A 22,560-nucleotide genomic window follows, 5' to 3' on the forward strand; every position below is an offset into this window, starting at 1 on the left:
GGGGAATACCCAGTGCTGTTTCTAAGGCTACTGGTGTCCTAGAACTGCCTGAGTTGCCCAAGCCCCTGGCAGCCCCTGGGCACGGTAGGTCCCTGCCGCAGGGGCTGGGGGTGCTGCATCCCAGCCCAGGGGAGGGGGGCAGGATCGATCCCAGCTGTAGGGTGCTCCATGCACTCCCCATGCTCGGGGGTGGACATAGGGGGTGGTGGGTGTCTTGTCGCATCGGGTGCTGGATTAGTGTCCCAGGGAGGGCCGCGGTGATCCCCGTGGGTGCCATGGGCTGTGACCTGAGGGGTCCTGGATGGGTGCTGGTGAGGTGCGGAGTGCTGCATCCTGCAGGGTGCCGAGTTGATGGTGCTGGGTCGTGGGTGGTGGCCGGATCCCGGGTGGGTGCCCGGTACCGAGTGGGTGCTGCCATCCCGCGTCCCGAGTGGGTGCCGGGGCGGCACGTGGGCCGCGCAGCGCCGCGGTGGGCGTGGCCATGGCGATAGGCGTGGCCTACCGCGGGAGGGAGGGGCTCCCCGCGAGCCCCGCCCGCGGTGGGCGGGGCGGAGCGGAGCCCCCGCCCCATCACGTGATGGCGGCGCGGGGCGGGGCGGCGGCGTCACGTGCGGCGGGCGGTGCCCAGGGCGGCCTCCGGCGGCGGCGGCGGCGGGTCCCGCCCGCGCCCCTCCCCCGCGGCGGCGCGTGGCCCCGCCCCTGCGCGCGGCGCCGCTCCGGAAATGGTCGTGCTGCGCTGCGCTGCGGCTGCGTCGGGCCGCGCGCGCTGAAGGAGACTGAAGGTAACCGGGATGGGGGCGGGGCGCCGCGCCGGGGAGGGGGGGGGAGTGGAGGGGGGGGGGGCACCGGTACCGGTACCGCCCGCGCCGCTCCGGGCCCGGCCGCGCAGCCCCCTCCCCCCCGCCGCGCTCGCCGCCGTCGCCGCCACCACGTGGGCGCCGCCCCGGCGCCGGCCCCCGCCCCTCCCCCACCGCGCGCCCCGGCCCGGCCCGGCCCGGCCCGGCCCGCGCGGCCGCCGCTCGGCGCCCACGTGTCGCCGCCGCCGCCGCCCGCGCACGTGCTGGTGCCGCCGCCGCGCCCCGCTAGGCCCCGCCGCCCCACGTGCTCCGCTCCGCGCCGCCGGTGCCGGTGCGTCCCGGCGCGCCATGGCGGCGGCCGGCAGTGACACGTGTCCTTGGCAGAGGCCGCCGCCGCCGCCGGGGGGAGCGGGCCCGGCCGGATGCGGCACCGGCAGCGCCCGCCGCGGCGCCCCGGCCTCCCCCAGCCCCCCCCTCCCCCGGCCGGGTCCGCCGATCCGGGCGGGCCCCGGCGGCGCCGCTCCCGGTGCCGCGGGCCGCCCCCCGCCTCGATGGGGCGGCGGGTGAGTCAGGCCGCGCCGCGGGGCCGGTCGGGCCGGTCCGCGGGGCTGCGTCAGCCGCGGCCGCCCCGCGCGTCCCGGGCGCGGGTGCCGGGGGGGGCCGCGCGCCCCGCGGGGCGCCGCGGGGACGGGGGGGGAACGCGGCGGGCGGAGTGTCCCGTTCTCCTCCCCGCACCGCCCCGGCCGCGGCGCCGCGAGACGCCCAAATGGCGGCTCGGGCCGGGGGGCCCCGCGCCCGGGGGACACCGGGCAGGGCGGCGGGGCCGGGGCGCCCCTGGGTGCGGCCCTGCCCCGGGCTCGGCCCCGCACTGCAGCGCGGCCGGCAGCCCCGCGCACGCGGTGCCCTCCCCGCGGCGCCCGGTGCCCTCCCCGCGGCGCCCGGTGCCCTCCCCGCGGCGCCCGGTGCCCTCCCCGCGGCGCCCGGTGCCCTCCCCGCGCCGGCCGTGCCCTCCCCGCGCGCCCCGGCTGATTTTTCTCTCCCCCCCCCCACCCGCCCCGCTCTCCTTCCCTTTTCTCCCCGTCTCTTCCCCTCGTCTCTCCCTGCTGCTCTCGCTCCAAGTCATTCGGATGAGAGGTCCCTGCAGGCCCGCTCAGCCGGCCCAGGTTTTTCCCGCGGGGGGGTGAGTATCTGCCCCGGTGCCGCGGCTGCCGCACCGGGGAGCCGGGCTCGCCGCGGGCCCGTGTCCGTGTTTTAATCCTTCTCCCCCGTCTTTTTTATTTTTTTTTTTCCCCAAGTAACTTGTGCCAAGGCCAATGTGTCTTTTTAAAATGGCCCACGCTGCCGCTCGCCGGGGCGCCGCAGCGGCCCTGCCGAGCAGGGGGCCAGGGCGAGCGCCGTGGGGCGCAGCCTGCCCCGCGGTCTCAGGGTGCAGCGGGGTCGATGCCGCCCTGGGCTCGTGGTGCCGGGGGTGCCCCGGAGGCCCCGCGGGGCGCGTGTCCCCCCCGTGCTGGTGGCAGGGCCCCCGCGGGCGCAGGGACAGCAGGGAATCCTGCGGCGCTGGGGGCGGCGGGTGCCGACGCGCTCGGGTTACAGCGCGGCCCCGCCGGCCGCTCCTCGGGGGGGTCCCGCCGCGCCGCCCGGGGGGCAGCTCTCGGCGCGGGGGGCAGCTCGGCCGCTTCCCGCCCCGGCGCCCTTTGCCCTCGGGCGGAGAGAGCGGCACCGGGTGCCAAGTCCCTGCCGGGATCCTCATCCTGGGATCCGCGCGGGGCCGCGTGCGGCCCGGCAGCCCCGGGCAGCGGCGCCGGCGCGGGGGGCCGCGGCAGCAGCTCCCTGCCCTCCCCGGTAGGCGTTTGTGGTGCGCGCCGGGGCCGCGGCGCTGCCGGCAGGAACAGGTTTGGCCGGCCAGGGAAAGCGTTTAGTAGGTCAGCCGGGGTGGAGCTGGTCCCTGGCCGACGCCGGGGGGCCCACCCAGCCCCCCGGAGCTGCTGTGGGTCCGGCCGTCGCGGCTGGGTGCCGTGACGGGGCCCGGGGCTCCCCGTGGCTGCGGCTCTGCCTGTGCCGGGTCACCCAGCCCGGCTGCCCCGGGCCAGCTCGGAGCAGCCGTGCGGCGGATGGGACAGTCCCCGTGTTCGTGTCCTTGCCTCTCCGGCCCATGGGGGACAGGAGGTTCCTGGATACCGGTGCCAGGGCTGTGGGGACAGCGGAGCTCTGTGTCCCTGCCCCGGGTGGGTTGCGGGGCCAGGACGCCCCGTTTGAGGCGCTTCCTTGGTGAGGTGGCACATGTGTGGGCCGGGGCTCCTGGGGGTCACCGACGCGGCCGTGCTGCCCGCCTGCGGCTTATGCCCGCTCTCCGTGTGCCTGCAGATAGCGAGGGGATCCTTATGCACAACCACATGAAATGAACAAAGCTCCACAGCCCACAGGAGGAGCCCCGACAGCCCCGCACCCTGCCCCTTCTCCCGGACTTCCACAGGTAACGGCCCGCGGGCGGCGCGGGGGTTCCCGGGATTGGCGGGGGGCTCCCCGGGGCGGCGCGGGGCCGCGGTCCCGCCTGGCCTCACCGACGCTTCCCTCCCTGCAGTCAACGTTCCCACCCGCTCAGACGGCACCTGTGGTTTTTAACCCGGCACCGACCTCACAAATGAATACGCCTTCCCAGCCGCGACAGGTAAGGGGTTCGCCCCGGGCAGAGGGGGTACGTCTGGGAGCTCATCCCAGGCTTTGGGAGCTTGTGTGCGACTCCCGGAGCCGCCTGGCCGCCCGCTGTGCGCTCCTCCCGTGGCCACGTCCGTAAACGGGAGCAAGGAGCCCCGTCATTCCCTGCGGGACCTGCGTGCCAGGGGCAGCTGCTTGAGCCCGGGGTTGTGGCTGGCCCTGTGCGTGTGCCCTGGGGCCTTGCCCCCTCCTCGCTGGCCCTGGGGGGGTGGCATGTGTCCCCAGCGGCGGTGCCCACCAAGTGACTGCTCTTCTCTCCTTCCTCCCTCTCCCTGAACCCTGCTCTCCTCCTCTCTCAGTTTCCAGCAGGGCCTCGTGCTATTCACCAGCAGGTACTAACCAGCCCCTGCACCCCGCATGCTGAGCCCGGGGCAGCACCCTGCACTGCCCACGAGCGCCCGCCTGGGCATGGGGGTCCCGGGGGCACGCGGGGAGCGGGGGGCGCCCGCTTGGCTGCCCGGGGGTTTCGCTGCCGTGTCCCCGAGTTCCTCGGGGTCGCTTGTGCATGAAGCCTGGAGCATGCGGCTGTGTCTGTGCTAACCCCCTGCCCAGGCCACCGCTTCTGCCTGTGTCTCCACTCTTGGGGGGGTTCCCAGTGTTACAGCTGCCCCCTGAGGTGTCTCAGGGCTGCTGTTGCTGGCCTAGTCCAGCTAAAATGGCATCCTGGGGCGATAAAAACCTTTTGCCATGGTCCTGGCTTCCCGCTGTGCCAGGATGGGGTGGTCTGGAAGGACCCAGTGGGTCTGCTAGGCTGGAGCTGTGGAGGAGCTGGAACCCCATAGCCTCTTGGGCCCTGGAGGCCCCAGGCGGAGGCTGGGCCCTGGGAGGCTGGATGTGGCCCCTGGGTGCTGGTGGTGCTGCTCTTGCAAACCATCCTGCTTCATGCATCCTCCAGGAGCGCAGGCGAAGGCTCTGAGCCACCGTGTGCCCCCCTGTACTGCAGGGGCTGCTAGGGACAGACTTAGTGCACTCGCTGTCCCTTGGCGTGTCCAGGGACCTCCAGAGGGTAGGGGGGCTTCAAAGCACCCCTGGCCGAGCGGCAGCTCCCCGTGTCCCCTGGCACTGGTGGGTTTGGGCCGCGGGGACGGCGGGAAGGGCTCCCCGTCCTCCTGCTTCTCTGCTGATGGCCGGGACGTCGCTGCGCCCGGCCCGGGCTGCGCGGCCGCTTTCCCCCTCTGTGGCCCCAGGCTGGCGCTGCCCCCGCTCCCTGTCCCGTCCTCCACCCAGCACCTGCTCCCGGGTCCTGTCTCAACACGGTGCCGGGTAACTCCTGTCTCTCTCTCTCCCCTCTCCCTCTGTATGCGTGCGCTCGCTAACAGGGAGGATTCAGGTCTCTTCAGGTAACGCTTTTTTCCGTGCCGCTTCCCAGCCTTGCCCTGGGCGAACGGGGCGCGCGCGCGGACGCTTCCGCTCCGGGCGCTCTCGGACGCGCTCGAGCAGTTTGTCGGCGCTGCCCGGCCTCCTGTTCCGGTTGCAGCATCCTAGTGAGGCCAGGGATGTATCTGTAGAGCAAAGAACCCGGGAGGGAGGGAGGGAGGGAAGCCGGCGCCTGGAGGGTGTAGCCGGCTCCGCACATGCCGGCTGTCCGGCTCCGGCACGGCTCCGTGCCAGCAGGACTACAGGTCCCAGCATTCCGTGCGTGCGCCGGCTCCGGTGCGGTGCACGCCGGGATCCGCCGGGATCCGCCGCCGGAGCTGCGTGCGGCCGTGGCCGGCCCCGCGCGCTGGAGCTGCCGGCCCCGCGGGCTGGGAGGGGGCTGCGCCGGGCATGAGCTGGGTCGGATGGAGCCAGGCGGCGCCGCAGGTGCGTGCGGGCGCCGGGAGGGCGGCTGCGCGGGGGGAGCCCGCGGGGCTGCCTCGGGGGGTCTCCCCTCTCCAACCCTGTGCCCCGGCCGGCCCCTCTCTCCCTGCGCCCCGGCGGATCCGCGGGGCGATTCCCGCCCCGTCCGGGGAAGGGGTAGGAGGAGGGAGCCGGGCCGGGCCGCGGGGCGGCTGCCGTGGGCGCTCCCGGCCTCACGCGCTGCCCCGTCTCTCCCCAAGCATTTCTACCAGAACAGGGCCCAGCCTCCCACGAGCGCGTCCCGCGTGCAGAGTAACACGACGGCCCGGCCCGGCCCGCCTGCCCATGTGTATCCAGCTGCTTCCCAGGTGATGATGATACCCTCCCAGATATCCTACACACCTTCCCAAGGAGCGTATTACATTCCCGGACAGGTGAGGGCTGTGTCCTGGGCATCCCTGGGTCTGGAGGGTGGGCTGGGGGTTGGAGCCTGGGGGGAAGAGGGGGTCCCCGGGCTCTGCAAGCGTGACCTGATCGGAGCAGGGTGCTGCTTGTCACTGCACAGAGGCAGTGCTGGTTCTCCCCTTCCTTCCACTTCTCCAGTGCTGCTGGCAGTACTGGGATGCACAATGCCTATTTTTCCAGGATCCTGCTCCCTGCCCTCCTGCCAGGGACAACAGTTACGCAGCCGTGAGGTTCAGGGGTACCTCCATGCCCTGCAGAGGGTGGTAACAGACTTTATTTCTGCCTCATTGCAGGGTCGCTCCACGTACGTTGTCCCAACCCAGCAGTACCCAGTGCAGCCCGGTGCCCCCGGTTTTTACCCTGGAGCCAGCCCTACGGAGTTCGGGACTTACGGTACGGACTGCGGGAATCTTTGCTTGCTGTTGGTTTTCCATCTGCAGCGCTTCATCCCTTTTGCTACTCTGACTTTGGGCTGCCTGCAGCTCCCCCAGATTCAGGAGCTGAGTGCAGACACCTCCCTTGCCCAGGCTGCTGAGAGAAGGGGCCTTTCTGTACCCAGTGGCCCCCTGACAGACTGTTTTGGGCTCAGGAGATGTTAGTGTCTCCCTCCAAAGTGTGCTACCTGGTGCATCGTGTCCCACCTGCCCGTCCTCCCACCCATTTTTCCAAATCTGCCCCGTTTAATGTTTAACCGGCCTGGCAGGGAGGCAGGGCAGACTTTATCCCCTGCTCCCGCTCCGGCCACTATGGAAGGCAGGGAGCAGTCGCTGTGTCTCTGCTGCCCCCCAGACTTCGCTCCTATTTTGTCCCCTGTCCCCCGCTGCACCTCCCAGAGCTGATGGGGAAGGGGCTGGGGCCGCGGGCGCTCCGTGCCTGCCCTCTCCCGGAGCTGGGGAGCGCTGGTGCAGGCAGCCCCCCTTCTTCCCCCGCTCACATGTGGCCACCCGGTTCGTGACTATATTTAGGCTAGGTCTGTCCCGGGAGGCCTTGCACACACAGAAATGTGAGCTGAGGCCTCCGTCCCGTCCCCGGCACGGCAGCAAAGCAATCCGGGCCGGAGATGGGTTTCTCTTGAGCCAGGTATGTGTCTGTGCTCCCTCCCTTTTGTCCCATGTCTGACGTGGGCCCCTCGGAGGAAGGAAGTGGCCCCAGGCAGCAGCCGGCCGGCTGGCTCCACCGCGCGCTCAGGCCGTGGCCTGTCTGCTCCTCCGTGCCCCGTCACGGGCAGTTCCATGGGCCTCTCTGCTCCGGAGGTCTCTCCCCTTGGCCCCTTTGCCCTCAGCATGGCCATTCCTGGGAATTGTGGCCCTCCCGCAGCCCGTGGCCGAGCGCCAGCACCTGGAGCCACCCGCACTGCCCGCTCCGGCGTCCCTGGGTCCTCCCTGCGGCGCTGGCGCTGCCCACGTGCGCGGGCTGCGCGCGGGGCCGCCCCGGCATTCCCGCCGGCTCGTTTTTCCCTGCCGCTGCCCCCGGAAGGGGCTGCTTCCGCCCGGCGAGCTGGACTGGCCCCGTGTCCCGCCCGGGCACGGGGAGTCCCGGCGGGTGCTCACGGGGCACGGGCGCTCGCGCCCTGCGGCCTTGGCATGGCTGGGAAAGGGCTGGAGCTGGGAGGGGGCAGGGCCCAGCTGTGCCTGTCTCTCCCTGCGCGCTGGCATCGGTGTCACCGGCCCTTCCCGGGAGGGCCCGAGGTGTCCGGCAGCTGCCAGGCCGCTTCCCTCGGCCTGTTTTCCTCTTTTCCCTCCTTGCCATAGTTTTGCGGGGGATGCTCTTGGGGACCACCCAAAGAGCGGAGCATCCTTGCAGGGAGATGCCAGGCCCGGATCAGGGCCCAGCGCTGCCTCGGGTCCCGGCATCCCTCCGTGCCGTGGCCTTGGCCCGCTGTGGCACCCCGGGTGGTAGCCGGGGGGTCAGGCCCGTGGGGCCGAGCGGAGCGTGGGTGGGAATGAAGGGTGCGGACGGGCTGCGCGGAGCCGCCCTGGGGCTGCCGCCGGCCCGCGGGAGATAAGGGAGCCGGCAGGAGCCGGGACTCGCGCGCCCGTCCGCGGCCCTGCGCTCCGGAGGGGCCCTTCCGCGCACAGAGCCGGGGGGCCCCGCGGTGGCCGCGAGTTTGGGGCCTGACGGCAGGCGTGGGGCAGCGGCTGGGCGTGGGGGCGGCGCGGGGACGCGCTGCTTCACGGGGAAGGAATTCAGCCGGGCCTGTCGGGCAGGTTGGGGCGATCCGGCGCGGATGCAGTCGGGGTTCGCTGGAGGGTGGCACGCGCTCCCCTCGCTCCTGGGAGCGCCCCGGCGTTCGGAGGCGCCGGGGTCCCCGCGGCCGGCGGCTCTCACCCTCGCTCCTCTCCTGCAGCGGGTGCCTATTACCCGGCCCAGGGGGTGCAGCAGTTCCCGGCGGGGGTGCCCGCGGCCCAGGTCATGATGAGCCAGCAGCCGCCCATTCCCCCCAAGCGCGAGCGCAAGACGGTAAGAGCCGCGGGCGCCGGGGGCTGCGCCGTGCGCGCGTGGGGCCCGGCGGGCACCGGCCCCCTTCGCCCCGGGTCTGGCGTGGGGATGCGGAGCCGGCTCGGGGCGGCACTGGGCGCAGGGGTGCCGGGGCGCCGGGCTCGGCGCGGGGCCGGGGGCTGCGGGCGCCGTTGTGCTGAGTCACGGCTCCCGGGGGTGGCGGTGCCGCGGCTGCCAACTGCTGTCTGCTCCCGGAGATGCCGCCGCTCGGAGGCCGCGCGCGGGGCCTATTTATAGCGGGGAGCCGAGCGGCTGCCTGCCCGGCCCCGTGCCGGGGGGTGGGCTGCGAGTGCGGTGCTGGCGTTTTCCTGGGAATGCTGGCGTTTTCCCGGGGATGCTGTTGGAGGGCAGTGGTTGGGCGCGTGGCTGGTGGGGAGAGCGCAGCCCCTGGCAGTGCCCTGGGAGCATTGGCTGTGTGTGGGGATGGAGATGAGCCCCCTGCCCGCTCTGCGTCCCGGCTCCTCTGCTCATCCCACATCTGCGGGGGTGCCATGGGGTCCCCCAGCACGTGCCCAGCCCCGGAGGCGGGCAGTGCCTGGGCCATTGTGACACTCCAGAAGGCTGGGGTGGCCTGTCCCCAGCCCTGGGGACACGGCGCTGCTTCTGGAGCCCCCGGCAGCAGCTGCCAAGGCTCCCCTGCCCCGCAGTGTCCCCTCCTGCCGGGCACGGGGCGGGCACCTTGTCCGCGGGGCGCTTGGCTCCACGGCGAGGGGCGATGGCGCCTGCCGGCCCCCGCGCCCTGTGAGGCCGGGGCGAGCGCGGCGCCGGATGAGCCCCTCGCCCTCGTGCTCGGAGAAGGGGGTGTCCCGGCGCCGCTGGGCCCAGGGCAGTGGGGGGCACCTGCATGTCGTGACCCCCGCCCTGCTGACGGCTTCCCTCTCCTTCCTGCTTCCTGGCACGCGGGCAGATCCGAATAAGAGACCCTAACCAAGGCGGCAAGGATATCACTGAGGAAATCATGTCTGGAGCGAGGACCTCGTCCACCCCCACCCCTCCCCAGGTGAGAGGGCTCCGTGCCCCCCGGCCGGGCAGCACGGGATGCCCAGGGCCCTGCTGAGGTCCCTCCTTGCCCCCAGGCTGGAAGCGGTTTGGAGCCCCAGGCCAACGGAGAGACCCCCCATGTAGCAGTTATTGTCCGGCCAGGTAGGTGTGCGTGGCGGGGTGGCTGGTGTGGGGCACCCCGTGTGCTCGGTGCTGCGGGGAGGGATGCGGCTGCCCCATGAGCCCAGGGTGGAGCGGGAGGCTGGCACATTCCCTGTGTGTGTGAGGAGCAGCGTGTCCCTGTGGTGCTCGGGACTGTTTGCAGCCCTTGCCTTGTCCCCTCGCCTGTGCTCCAGGTCCCCTGTCAGACCAAGGTCCCCTGCTGTCCCATGGTGCGTCTGTCGGCACCAGCCTGGGGTGCTGGGCACGTCGGCTCTTGCAGATGGGGGTCTGGGGAGGATCAGGGCGCTGGGCGTGTTGGGAAGCCCCTCAATGCCGTTGGCCTTGCAGACGACCGCCCCAAGCCCGCGCTCGTGGTGAGCAAGCCCGTGTCCCTGGAGCCCAGCAAGTCGGCGTCGCCGTCGCCTCCCCCGCCCCTCATTCCCGAGGTGGAGCCCGTGCTGCTCTCGGCCGTGACGCTGGTGCCAATGGAGCCCCCCGTGGATGCGGACACTAAAGCGGAGCTGGGCGAGGCGCCGCCCGAGCCGCACAAGACTTTTAGCGCCGTCACTACAGTGCCAGGGGTCGTGGATGTGCCCCTCGTGCCTGCCCCCGACGTGGACACTGTGGTCCTGGAGGAGGAAGCCGCCATCCCCCTCCTCGAGCCCGCCCCGGAGGCGCCCGAGCTGCCCGAGGCGCAGCCGGCGCCCGTCGCGGCGCCCCCGGTGCCAGCCGTGCCCCCGGAGCCGGCCCCGGCGGCGTCGCCTCCGCTGGTACCGCCGGCCCCCGAGGCGCCCGCCAAACCCGCCTCCCCCAGCCCCCCGCCGCCCGCGCAGGAGCCCTGTCCCGAGGACACGGCCGGCGCCGCCGAGGCCAACGGGCTCTCCGAGGAGCTGCCCGAGCCGGTCCCCGAGGTGCCCGCGTGCCAGCTGGTGCCCGAGTCAGCCCCCGAGCCGGTGCCTGCGCCCGTCCTGGACTCCCCCATCGCCCAGCCCGAGGAGCTGCCCCTGCCCAACGGGGTGGAGGGCGCCGACAAAGCGGAGCCGAGCGAGGAGCAGCCAGAGTCGGACGTGAGCCCCATCTCGGAGCCCGAGGAGCCAGCCCAGCCGGACATCCCCGGCTCGCCGCCGGCGGAGGAGGAGGAGGAGGAGGAGGAGAGCGAAGGCCCTGCTGAGGCCCAGGAGCGGAGTTCGAGCCCGGCCCCTCCCCCTTCACAGACCTCGGAGGCGACCGCGCCAGGTTGGGACGTGCGGAGCCGTGGGGAGGGGGAGCGTGGGGGGTCCCACGGGTGGGTGTTGGGGTGACACGTGCATAGGGGCTGCTCTGTGGGGTGCCGGGAACAGGGGCTGGAGGGTGAATAAGGAGGAACAAGAGGAACAAGACAGATTCCTTGGGCGTGTGGATATGAGATGAGGGGAAGTGAGGTGACATCGTGGGTGACTGAGTGCCTGTGGTTAGTCGGATGGGGGGAGATGTGTGGGGAGTATGTTTTTATGGGGCACCTTGCCCAAGAATATGTTGTGAGTGTGGGGGCTGCACAGGAGTTTGGGAGTTGCTCTGGGACATGTGGATGTTGCAGTGGGAGGACAGGGAATGGACTGAGTGTGTCTATGTAGGATCAGGTGTGTGGGGTGGGGGTGCTGGAGTGGTGTGTGGGGAGGCATCCTGAGGCGTTCTGGGCCATGGCAGGGCAATGGGATGTGCACTAGGGATGTGTGGATGAGGGGGAAAAGTGCCAGAGGGGCTGTGTGCGTATGGGGCACCCTATGCAGGGCCCATCCGTAGGGCCCGTGCAGAGAATGTGGTGTCCTGGGGAGGACTGGGTGTTACATCCTCCTTGAATCACCGTGCAAAGATGCATGGGGACGTACGTGTGTGCGTAGGGGTGCAGTGAGCAGACGGGGTGCGCTGGGGCGGCGGGGGGAGATGGGGTGCAGAGCCCGTGCCACACAGCCTGTGCGGGGAAGCAGTGGGTAGAGGAGGGTGGCCTGGGGGTGCTGGGGGCTCTGGGAGCCTCCAGGAGGTATGCAGGGTGCCAGGAAGGGTCCCAGGAGCTCTGAGGATGAGTGTGTAAGTGGGAGAGGTTTGTCTGGGGTGGTTCTGTGAAGGGGGCGCTTGGCAGAAGGCAGGGGCGCGGGGTGCAGTTTTGGGGTGCTCAGGGAAGGCACTGGTGCTGCAGGCAGCCGTGTGTGTCTGCAGGCTGAGCGGGGCTGGAATCACAGGATGGCTGAGGTTGGAAGGGACCTCTAGGGATCATATAGTCCAGCCCCCCTGCTCCAGCAGGGACACTAGAGCACGTGGCGCAGGGCGGCATCCAGGCAGGTTTGGAAGATCTCCAGAGAAGGAGACTCCACAACCTCTCTGGGCAGCCTGTTCAACCTGTCCCCTAGGTTAGGGGCACACAATGCTGGGGCTCAGAGGGGACTGGCCTGGGACAGTGGGACCATGTTCCAAGGCTTCCACTGGCCGTGTCCTCATGTTCACCCAGTGTTACTGTGCCTCCCTGGGGACACTGGAGCTGGTGTCAGGGTGTGTGGGGGACTGCGTTGCTACCTGGCCCCTACGTCCTTGTCTCTCCTCCCAGTCGCCGTGTCGGTGCCAAAGAAAAAGCGACGGATGAAGGAATTGAACAAGAAGGAGGCAGTAGGCGATTTGCTGGATGCCTTTAAAGAGGTGAGTGTCCCTGGGGACTCCGGAGCATCACTCCACCTTGCAGCCCTTGTTGTGATGAACTCTGCTTTGTGCCATCGTGTCTGGGCCACTGATGCTCTGTGATGGTGATGAGGATCTGAGCGGGGTGCAGGGCACCTGGGCTTGGGGCAGAAGGGACAAGGCTGGGCTTGTGGCATGACGCTGTCCCCATCCCTCCTGATGGCAGTCTCAGATCAGTGACAGTGCCTCGGAGGCAGAGAACAAGCCCCCTACATCCGCCCCTGCCCGCGAAGCAGAGGACACAGCCCCAGCCCGTCCCCAGGAGGAGTCGGAGGAGACGTGGGAGGAAAAAGAGGACAAGCTGGCCCCAGAGAAGGGCAAGGCTGCGGATCAGAAGTACCGCTACAAGGAAGGTGAGCTGTGTTTTGGCCACGTGGCAGCCTCCTTTGGCATCTTGTGAGGTCTCTGCTAGGAGCAGCTGCCTCTGGACCCAGTGGCGGGGATGGTGTTGTTCAGTGTTCCTAAACCTCACACACTTCTGGCTTCTCCCTGAGTCTGGCATGGGGTCAGGGACAGAGACCAGCCTGGGGGTCCTGGATAAGACAGGACTGGTGGCCTCAGACTTCCCACCCCTGTTTAAGTGAGCAGGAGTGGCATTCATGGCGTGCCAGAGCAACACAGCTCCATGGTCACCGGAATTTTTACGATCTGGTCTCCATGTAGGCCCAGGTTGGCCCCATGGCTCAGGGTAGAAAGAATGGGACAAGCTGTATCAAGGTCTCTCTCTTCCTTCCATCTGCAGAGCAATGGAAGCCCCTGAACCCTGAGGAGAAGAAGCGATATGACCGTGAGTTCCTGCTGGGTTTCCAGTTCATCTTTGCCAGCATGCAGAAACCCGAGGGACTGCCCCAAATCATGGACGTGGTGCTGGACAAGGTGGGTGGTGTCCTGGGCATAGGGGAGCGTGGGTGCTGCCTGGGGAGCGGGGCTGGTGCCTCAGCTCTGCTCTGGCAAGGCAAGGGCCTCTGTCTGCCCCACTGCAGCATTTGCAGCGAGCCTTGTGCCTGAGCAGAGCCCTGGTGGCAGCCTGTGCTCGTGCCCTGCTTCTGGGCACGGCCAAGGCTGTTTTCTGCTTCCTTGTCCCGGTGATAAGGCAGGGGAATGGACGCACCATTCCCTGCCCCTGGGCATCCTCAGCCCTGTCTCGTTCCTTCGCAGGCCAACAAGACGCCTTTGCGGGCGCTGGACCCCATCCGCCTCAGCGGCATGAACTGCAGCCCCGACTTCACCCCCTCCTTTGCCAACCTCGGCCGACCCGTCATGGGTAACCGGGGCCTGGTGAGTATCTGCTGGTGTCTCCTGCACCCCACGCTGTCCCCCTCCGCCTCTCCGTGATGATCATGCTTTCGAGCCACTGTGTCTGGGCCACTGATGTCCATGATGGAGTTGAGGATCTGAGCAGGTGGACGGGGACACCCCAGGAGCCAGCCTGGCTGGTGTTGCCCCGCCGAGAGCAGATGGGGCAAAAGCCTGATGTTCCCCCACCCCGTGTCAGCCCTCAGGGTTGGGTCCCCGCCGCTCCCAGCAGAGCCAGAGGAAGGAGCCCCGCAAAATCATTGCCACTGTGTCCCTCAATGAGGATGTCAAGCTGAACAAGGCCGAGAAGGCCTGGAAGCCCAGCAGCAAGCGTGCCTCGGAGGAGGAGGATCCCGAGAACATCAAGACGCAGGTGGGAGCTGGCACAAGCAGGCAGCACCACTGGTGCCCGCTGCTCAGGGGATGATGCCTAACTCGCTAACTCTGCTGTCCTCCCAGGAACTGCTCCGCCGCGTCCGCAGCATCCTCAACAAGCTGACACCCCAGATGTTTCAGCAGCTGATGAAGCAGGTGATGGAGTTGTCCATTGACACGGAGGAGCGGCTCAAGGGTGTCATCGACCTCGTCTTCGAGAAGGCCATCTCGGAGCCAAACTTCTCTGTTGCCTATGCTAACATGTGCCGTTGCCTTATGGGGGTGAGCAAGAGCTGTGGGGCTACTCTGGTCCTGGAGCTGTCGAGAAATGTTTGGGGACTTTAGCTGAGCTCTAGGGGGGTGCAGAACCTGCCTCCAAGATGGGGAATCTGAAGCATGTGGCTGGCAGGTTGAGCCAGATGCCCTTGCGGGGAGTCATTAGGTGCAGGGTGGCTTTTGCCTGGGTTGAACAGTGCTTGGGACTTTGCCTACATTATTTTGGGGGAGGCTTGTGACTCATATTCCGTTCCTGGGTTGTACTTCTCCCTGCAGCTCAAAGTGCCCACGACAGACAAACCCACGGTGACTGTGAACTTCCGCAAACTGCTGCTCAACCGCTGTCAGAAGGAGTTTGAGAAGGACAAGGATGACGACGAGATCTTTGAGAAACGGCAGAAGGAAATGGACGATGCCAGTGCTGTGAGTTGGGTCGGGAGGCCGTGGTTTGAGGCTGCAGTGAGAGTCCTCAGCGCAGCTCTGCGGACTGACCTGCCCTGTTGTGCTCCCCGTGCAGCCCGAGGAGAAGGCCCGCATGAAGGACGAGCTGGAGGAGGCGCGGGACAAGGCCCGCCGGCGATCCCTGGGCAACATCAAGTTCATTGGGGAGCTGTTCAAACTGAAGATGCTGACGGAGGCCATCATGCATGATTGTGTGGTGAAGCTGCTCAAAAACCATGATGAAGAATCTCTTGAGTGCCTTTGCCGCTTGCTTACCACCATTGGCAAGGACTTGGACTTCGAGAAAGCGAAGGTATCGTATCCTTGCGCTGCGTTATCCTGCTTTGTTTTGCTTTGCCTTGCCTCTGGGAGGGATTAGATCATGGCTCTATCCCCTTACAGCCCAGGATGGACCAGTACTTCAACCAGATGGAGAAGATCATCAAAGAGAAGAAGACATCATCCCGCATCCGTTTCATGCTTCAGGATGTGATTGACCTCAGACGGGTAAGATGCATGGCCTGCTGTTGCCCAGGGACTGTTCTTCGTCCTCTGCTTGGCCCCATGGAGCTGCTGACTTGTGTCCTCCAAGTGCTAGTAGTCTGTGTCATTGCATCCCCACACAGAAGGACGCAGGGGGATGTAATTTGTGGCAGCCCCAGAGACACCATGCTAGCCCCTAGCCCTTGGTTAGCATGGCAGCAGTAGGGGGCACACAGTAACTGGCAGCTGTTTAATGCAGGAGGGCTCCAAAAACTGAGTCCTACTGTGCCAAAAGCTGCCACAGTGCTCAGGAAGCTGTACAGGCTGAGTAGCCCTGAGCAGGGGGACCAGCCTGCAGCTGTGAGGGGGCACAGCTGGGGAATGGGGAGCCCTGTGTTAAGCTTTTTGCCCCCACAAGTGGAGTGTGGTATCAGGGCACACCTGGGAGATGGTCTCCACTGACCAACACTCCAGCTGGCTCAGTGTCCCTTCTCTTTTCCTGTGCCTTCTGCAGAATAGCTGGGTGCCGCGGCGAGGAGACCAGGGCCCCAAAACCATTGACCAGATCCACAAGGAAGCAGAAATGGAAGAGCATCGGGAACACATTAAAGTGCAGCAGTTAATGTCAAAGGACAAGAGGAGAGGACCCCCCGGACCATCCTCCAGCAGTGAGCGACTGGGCTAGGGGACACCTGAGCCTCCCAGAGGCTGGTTCTTCCCTGGGCTCTCAAAGTCCCGGGCTCCGTGGAGGTGCTGCCTTTGGTGGGACTGTTCTTTATGTCTGTCCCCGTTGTGTGCAGGTGGACGCGGGAGCCTGGTCGCGGATGATGGCTGGAACACGGTGCCCATCAGCAAGGGCAACCGGCCCATCGACACCAGCCGGCTGACAAAGATCACCAAGGTGAACCCGGCTCCTGGGGGTGCCGAGGCTGCTTGTGTGTGGCTGAGCTGGCTGCCTGGCCCGGGTCGTGCCCCCCTCCCTCAGTGTAGGGCTTGGAGCCAACTCTGTGTCTCTCCCCGTAGCCTGGATCAATCGACTCCAACAACCAGCTCTTTGCGCCAGGCGGGCGGCTGAGCTGGGGCAAAGGCAGCAGCGGAGGCTCTGGTGCGAAGCCTGCAGATTCAGGTAGGCAGCGTGGAGCTGGCTCAGCGTCACGGTAAGGGGACAGAGCGGGGACCCTTTCCAAGGCAGCTCCTCTCTTGGGGACGTGCTGAGCTCTGAGACTCCCCTCTTTTCACACCCAGCATCTGATTCAGGGCGACCGGCCACGAGCACCTTGAACCGCTTCTCAGCGCTCCAGCAGTCCACCCCTGCCGAGAGCCTGGAGTCCCGTCGCGTGGTGCAGAGGTGAGTGCCACGGCCCCGGGCCCTGGGGAGGGCTTGGACTGCGGTTGTCTGGTACCTGCTTGGTGGGCTGGGGTGTTGGCAGGCTGAGGAGAAAATCCCTAAGTTGGAGAGCAGTTTGTTGGGCAGTAGACAAGCCTGGAGCCCAGCATTTGGGCTGGGATAACCAACCTTTGTGTTAGGAAGGAGCTGTGGGATCCTGGTTGGAGGATCCCTGGGCTGCCTGAGGACAGGGCAGGGTCTGGGCTCTCACCCTGTTGCCTGGCACTTAGGAGGCTGCATCTGGGCACCATGTCCAGTTTGGTGATCCCAGGACAAGAGAGAGATTGATGGACAGGAGCAAATCCTGTGGAGGCTGTGAGGATAGTCAGGGCTGAAGCACAGAATGTCTGAGGAGAGTCAAAGTTGGGTTTGTTTAACTAGGAGAGGAGGAGGCAAAGAGGGATCTTTGTGCTGTGTGCAGCTAGGAGCCAGAGTTGTCTTGAAGAGAGAGGGGGAACAGGGCAAGAGACTGTGGGCATAAGAGGGAATTTCTGTTTAAATGCAGGGAAAAATATTTTCACCTGGAGGGTGGTTAAATACTGGAACAGGGACCAGAGAACAGCTCTCCTTGGCCGCCTAGGCCTTCTGCTTCCAGAACACCTTAAACTTGGGTGTGCTCTGTGCTGCAGGAGAAGTTGGACAGCTAGAGCCCATCCTTCCGCAAAGGCCCTGTCCCTGGCTGCAGCTCTAAAGGGCAGCTCGTGGCTTGTCACTGGGACTGTCCCATGTGCCTCTAGGGATGAGACAGCCCTGCCTTGTGTAGCTCCCCTCTCCGAGGTCAGGGAGGGTGGTGATGAGCTTCTTCACGTTGTCCTCTCTCTTAGGAGCAGCTCCAGCCGCGACCGGTCAGAGAAGGCTGGGGACAGAGGGGACCGGGAGTCGCGTTCGGAAAAGGGCAGCGACCGCCTGGAGCGCCCTGACCGGGGGGAACGAGGAGAGAGGAACAGGTCCGCCCTCACCAAGAGGAGCTTCAGCAAAGAGACAGAAGACCGGAGTCGGGAACGGGAGAAGCAGGGCGGCCCCGAGGCCGTGCGCAAGGTTGCTAGCATGTCGGAGGAGCGGGACAGGAGCCGAGAGACGAGTGAGTCTGGGAGCAAAGGTGCTCGCTGGTGTCTGGCTGTGGGCTGGGTCCCAGGCAGAGCCTGATGCCTTTTCTCTGCTCGCAGCTAAGCAAGAGCCAGCCCCTCCTGCAGAACCCCCCAAGCCCACACTATCAGAAGAAGAGCTTGAGAAGAAATCCAAGGCAATCATAGAGGAATACCTGCACATCAACGACATGAAGGTGAGAGGAAGGGGCAGCCAGGCACGTGCCATGTGCTCCCCATAGCACCCCATCCCCTTCCCCAGGCAGCAGCACTTTGGGCAGGATGTTGGCAGCGCCTGGATGAGGAGGGGGGATCTGGGCCTGGCCATGGGGCAGCTCTGACACCCTGTCCCTGCAGGAGGCCCTGCAGTGCGTGCAGGAGCTGGGCAGCCCCTCCTCGCTGTACGTGTTTGTGCGGAACGGCATTGAGTCCACGCTGGAGAGGAGCACCATTTCCCGCGAGCACATGGGGGTCCTGCTGTTCCAGCTGGTGAAGGCGGGCACGCTCTCCAAGGAGCAGTACTACAAAGGGTGAGGGACCGCGGTGCCCCCCGCTCTGTGCTGCTTGGCAAGGGCACAGCTAACGGGGCAAGGGACGATGCTCTGTGTTCAGCATCCAGCTCTGTTGCTGGCTACTGAGTCCAGCTTTGGGCTATCTAGTACAAGAGAAAATGACTGAACCTGGTGGTGGGGGGGACACGGGAGGGATACAAAGCTGAGGGAGCTGGGCTTGTGCCCGTGCAGAGAGGGAGGATCTTACTGCTGCCTTCAGCTACCTGATGGTGAGTTAGACGGTGCTTTCTCACTGGTGCCTGTGAAGGGACATGAGGCAACGGGCACAGGTTGAGCAGGGGGAACCAAATGCCCACATGGTGGGTGTGTGATTTCCAGTCCTAGGGATGCTCAAAGTTTGGCTGGGTAACCTGCCCTAGTTTTGAATTCAGTCCTGGTTGAGCTGAGGCTGTGGGGGCTACCTATTCTGCTGCCCAAGGCTGGGGCTCCCTGCTCGATCCCAAGCCCAACCCTGCCTCTGCCCTGCAGGCTCCGGGAGATCCTGGAGATTGCAGAAGACATGGAGATCGACATCCCCCACATCTGGCTGTACCTGGCTGAGCTCATCACGCCCATCCTGCACGAGGAAGGCATTCCCATGGAGGAGCTCTTCAGGTGAGGGCAGTGCCCCTTGGCAGGGCTGGAAGGGGATCTCAGAGCTGAATCTTTGGGGCAGGAATTTTAATCCTGTTGCTTGTGCCCTGTAGGGAGATAACAAAGCCCTTGGTGCCCATCGGGAAGGCCACCACGCTGCTGGTTGAGGTTCTGGGCTTGTTGTGCAAGGGGATGGTAAGTGTGTGTGGGGCTCCCATACCTGGCGCCTCTGCCTTGGACTGGCAACCCTGCCGTGGGCTCCCTGTCCCCCTCTTTAGGCAGCAGGTTGGCACACGGGGTTCAAAGCACTTTGTAGCTGGAGAGCGTGACAGTGTCTAGACCTGGGTGTCCCTTGCTGTGCTCGGTCCCCGCGGTGCCGCACTCGGGCTGCAGCATCTCCTGCCTGGGTGGGGAGCAGCGCTTCCAGCGGGGACCACGGCACCAGGGTGCTGACACTGGCTGCCTTACAGAGCCAGAAAAAAGCAGGAAAGCTGTGGCGGGATGGAGGCCTGAGCTGGAAGGAATTCCTGCCTGAGGACCAGGATGTCAACAAATTTGTCACGGAGCAGGTGAGAGCTTGACTGTGGTGAGAGGCAGAGAGAAGCTGTGTGGGGACCCTGCTGCCAGGAGCATGTGCTCCCAGACTTTGCCTTAAGCAGCTCCTCTCTCCCTGGTCCCCCAGAAATTGGAGTACACCATGGGAGACAGCTCGGACACGCCGAGCCGCAAGGAGCTGACCTCGGAGGAGCTGTGCAAGCAAATGGACAAACTGCTGAAGGAGAACTCAAACAACCAAAGAATATACGACTGGATCGAGGTGAGAGCATGGGCAGGGCTCCTGTGGGTGTGGGAGGGTCTTCCTGGCTCTGTCCTCCCCTCACGGGCCCCCTCTGTTCCCTCCTTCAGGCCAACCTGAGTGAGCAGCAGGTCTCATCCAACACGTTTATCAGGGCGCTGATGACGTCCGTGTGCCACTCGGCCATAGTCTGTGAGTAGGGGGCCGCGGTGGGGACACGCGCGGGCGCTGCCTGCCCCCCTCTCACGCTCCTCTCCTGCAGTCGAGAACCCGTACCGCGTGGACGCCCAGGTCATCCGCAGCCGGGCCAAGCTGCTGCAGAAGTACATGCGGGACGAGCAGAAGGAGCTCCAGGCACTCTACGCCCTGCAGGCCTTGGTGGTGAAGTTGGACCAGCCTCCGAGTGAGTGTTGTGCATGGCACGGGGACAACCAGGAGGCCTGGGAGAGGGGTGTCAGGCATGTCCCCCCCCAGCTCTGCTGGCGGCTGGGCAATAGCAGGGTTCTCCTTTGTCCCCCCCGCCCAGACCTGCTGAGGATGTTCTTCGATGCCCTCTACGACGAGGACGTCATCAAAGAGGAGGCCTTCTACAAGTGGGAGTCGAGCAAGGACGCAGCCGAGCAGCAGGGCAAAGGGGTGGCCCTCAAATCAGTGACAGCGTTTTTCACCTGGCTCCGGGAAGCCGAGGACGAGTCGGACAACAACTGAGCAGCCGTGAGAAGGAGGAAGGGGGGAGAGAGCAGGGCAACCCGGGGTGCGACTCCATCCCCTCCCGCCCCTGCCCCGTACCCCCGGCCCCCTGGACTTGCTCATGCCGGGGTCGAGGGGCCTGCTGTGCCCCCCAGCAGCCCTCCTCTCTCTCTCTCTTCTTTATTTCTCTCTCCCCTCTTCCCCCGTCCCGGTTTTGTTTGCGAGGCCTGTACTAGTTTGTCACGATGATAATAAACGGATGCTGATGGAGGCGGCTGTCGCTGTGGGTCCGCTCTGGGCCCCTCCTCTACCCCCTCCCAGCGCAGGGACCCCCGGTCACCAGGAGGGGGGCAGAGAGCCCCTTAGACTCATGTCATGGGGAGAGGGGACGGGATGGGGACAATCTCTCCCCTCCTCTCCCCCCTCTTCTTTCTCCTCCCCACTTGCTGAAATATAGAGAGATTATATATATATATAAACTTATTAAATTTGGTTTGGGGACAGGAGCGTGATTTCTCCCCCTCCCCTGTCCTCTCTTTCCCCATCACTGCCTGGACTCCCTCCCTCCCCCAGTTTTTTATTTTAAATGGATCATTCCCCCCCCCAGCTCCTGCTCTGACACCTGGGGAGGGTGCCGGGGAGGAGGGGGGGTGACCCCTTCTCTCGGGGCCAGGCCAAGTCCCTGTCCTCCCCTCAACAGCCTCATTCCTCCCCCAAACGTTTAAGGCCACAATTGGGCAAGCGACGGGGCGGCCCCGCATCCGTGTCCCCTGTATTTATAGAGCGCCGGATGTGACGAGCCGCACGTGTAATTATTAAAACAAGGATTCAATTACTGGTCACGTGAATTTGTAAATAATTTTTTTTTTGCTTTCTTTTTTTTTTTTCTTTATGGAGTATTTAATTGAAGATTTAAAGGCATCTTTTCACCTTAAAAACTGGAAATAAAAGAACATTGCTAAATAACGCCCCCGTGTGCCGCTGTTGCCGCCCTGTCCCCTGTGTCTCGTGCCCGGGGTGCTGCGGGGCTGCCCGGGGCCTGCGTGGGCTGCCGCGGCGGTGGCCGGGCCCGCCGAGGGCAGGGGTAGGTAGGTGCCACGCTCCGCAGGGGCCGTCCCCGAGACGGGGAGCGCGGGGGCGCCGGCAGCAGCCCCGTGCCCCTGGAGCGGGGTCGGCCCGCGTGGCCCTGGGCTCGGGGCATGAGCTCTGCCTGGCGCTTGCCCGCACCGTGGGGCAGGACAGGGGCTGCAGGAGGGTGTTCCCAACCTTTCCTCCCTTCCTGGGCCTCTCTTTCATGCCTGGTTAGCCAGAAATGCCCAGAAATGCCCCATGTGCTGGGGCAAGGCTGAGTGCCTGGGCCCGCGGCGGTGCCCCCTGCTCTCCCTGGAGCTGCCCCCAGGGCAGGTCCTGGCGGGGCTGAGGCCAGGGCTGCCCCCCAGGCCTGGGGCTGGTGTTCAGTGTCTTGGGCTGGTGCTTGCTGAGTCACGCTGGCCGGGGCCCAGAGGGCACAGAATGATTAACCGGAGGCTGTTCCCCAGATTGGAGTCTGAGCTGCAGCCCTGGCAGGACTAATGCTGGGAAGTGCTTGGCAGGAACACGCCTGGCAGGGCCCATGGGCAGGTACCAGGAGGGAGGCCCCTGAGCTGCACCCGTTTCCTGCTGGGCGCTGGGGGAGGCACGGTTCTTGCAGGTGTGTGCTGGAGGAAGGACGCTCCAACTCTAATAGTTGTCAGTAGGTTTCAGAGTGAACAAATATCTGTGTTGGCTGCAGGCTACCTTAGCCCCTCACCCTGCAGCCTCATTCTGTAGATCTGCTTGCGGAGGCTCCCTCTGATCAGGACATCTCTGCAGGGAGAGCAGAGGACGGGGGCACAGTGGGGGCCTTGGTGACCCGAAGTGTCTGAGGCTGAGATCCCACAGGTGCCTGTTGTGGCACGTCTGGCCTGGGTGCGGGGGGAGCAGGGGGCCTCATCCAGCCGTGGCTGCCCCGCTGCTGCTGCTGCTCTTTCTGGGGCTGTTGGAGCTGAGCAGACGCCACGGAGCTCCCCGGCAGCATCGCTGCCCAGTGCGGGGCTCATGGGGGATGCAGGACCAGGGCAAAATGCCTCCCTGGCAGAGCTGAGTCCTAAAGGCCGCAGAGACTCATTGGTCGTCCCGAGCAGCCCTGACCCTGTGGGTCGAACCCTCCTCTAGCAGGACAGAGGCTGGTACCTTGTTCGGCTCAGGCCAGGCCAACAGGCAAGGCCCTTCCCTGGTCCCTTGCTGCTGGAGGGGGGCCAGCCAGATGTGCGTGTACCCAGATGTGACACGGGTACAAGGGGACATGCGGCTGTGCGTGCCCCATGCGTGTGTGCGCGAGGGGGTGTGTGGGGCTGTGCGGGGGCCCCCGTCCCTCTGCCCTGTGTCACCGCGAGGGCTGGCGCAGGGGGGAGCGGGCAGCCCCGGTGGCACCGTGCTGCCTGGGGCTGCACGGGGGCTG

General features: G+C 66.3%; 1 protein-coding gene and 2 non-coding genes across 11 annotated transcripts; all 3 read left to right on the plus strand.

Moving 5' to 3' along the window:
* Nucleotides 1-703: 703 nt before the first annotated feature.
* EIF4G1 (eukaryotic translation initiation factor 4 gamma 1) lies at nt 704-21,047 on the plus strand. Of its 9 annotated transcripts, none has more exons than XM_088523833.1 (34): nt 704-782; nt 3,162-3,270; nt 3,379-3,465; nt 3,812-3,844; nt 4,832-4,852; nt 5,552-5,725; nt 6,050-6,149; nt 8,104-8,216; nt 9,163-9,255; nt 9,332-9,398; nt 9,747-10,634; nt 11,980-12,068; nt 12,274-12,460; nt 12,850-12,983; nt 13,245-13,385; nt 13,603-13,776; nt 13,863-14,060; nt 14,331-14,477; nt 14,572-14,808; nt 14,898-15,002; nt 15,493-15,646; nt 15,779-15,879; nt 16,002-16,104; nt 16,224-16,326; nt 17,190-17,446; nt 17,532-17,647; nt 17,808-17,980; nt 18,491-18,616; nt 18,709-18,790; nt 19,066-19,164; nt 19,278-19,412; nt 19,502-19,583; nt 19,654-19,794; nt 19,918-21,047. In XM_088523833.1, exons 2-34 carry the CDS (start codon nt 3,196-3,198, stop codon nt 20,097-20,099), a joined length of 4,917 nt encoding a protein of 1,638 aa, XP_088379959.1. In that variant the 5' UTR covers nt 704-782; nt 3,162-3,195; the 3' UTR covers nt 20,100-21,047. The 9 variants fall into 9 exon arrangements, with proteins under 9 accessions (XP_088379959.1, XP_088379961.1, XP_088379963.1 ...); XM_088523835.1 differs by having other exon boundaries at nt 16,236-16,326; XM_088523837.1 differs by having other exon boundaries at nt 13,266-13,385.
* On the plus strand, nt 12,115-12,191 carry LOC148594793 (small nucleolar RNA SNORD66). Its single transcript, XR_015913324.1, has one exon. It is a non-coding gene; the product is annotated as a small nucleolar RNA SNORD66 (small nucleolar RNA).
* On the plus strand, nt 13,435-13,509 carry LOC148594794 (small nucleolar RNA SNORD66). The gene has a single exon (XR_015913325.1). It is a non-coding gene; the product is annotated as a small nucleolar RNA SNORD66 (small nucleolar RNA).
* Nucleotides 21,048-22,560: the final 1,513 nt, after the last annotated feature.

The sequence above is a fragment of the Tinamus guttatus genome, unplaced genomic scaffold, assembly GCF_059628265.1.
Source record: "Tinamus guttatus ecotype Peru unplaced genomic scaffold, ASM5962826v1 Tinamus_guttatus_pri_ptg000198l, whole genome shotgun sequence".
NCBI lineage: Eukaryota > Metazoa > Chordata > Aves > Tinamiformes > Tinamidae > Tinamus > Tinamus guttatus.

Coding starts and splice junctions, on each gene's coding strand:
- EIF4G1 (XM_088523833.1), top strand. CDS start 3,196: ATGAACAAAGCTCCACAGCCCACAGGAGGAGCCCCGACAGCCCCGCAC. Junction 14,061..14,330: donor TGTGCCGTTGCCTTATGGGG/GTGAGCAAGAGC, acceptor TTCTCCCTGCAG/CTCAAAGTGCCCACGACAGA. Junction 19,165..19,277: donor ACAAATTTGTCACGGAGCAG/GTGAGAGCTTGA, acceptor CTGGTCCCCCAG/AAATTGGAGTACACCATGGG.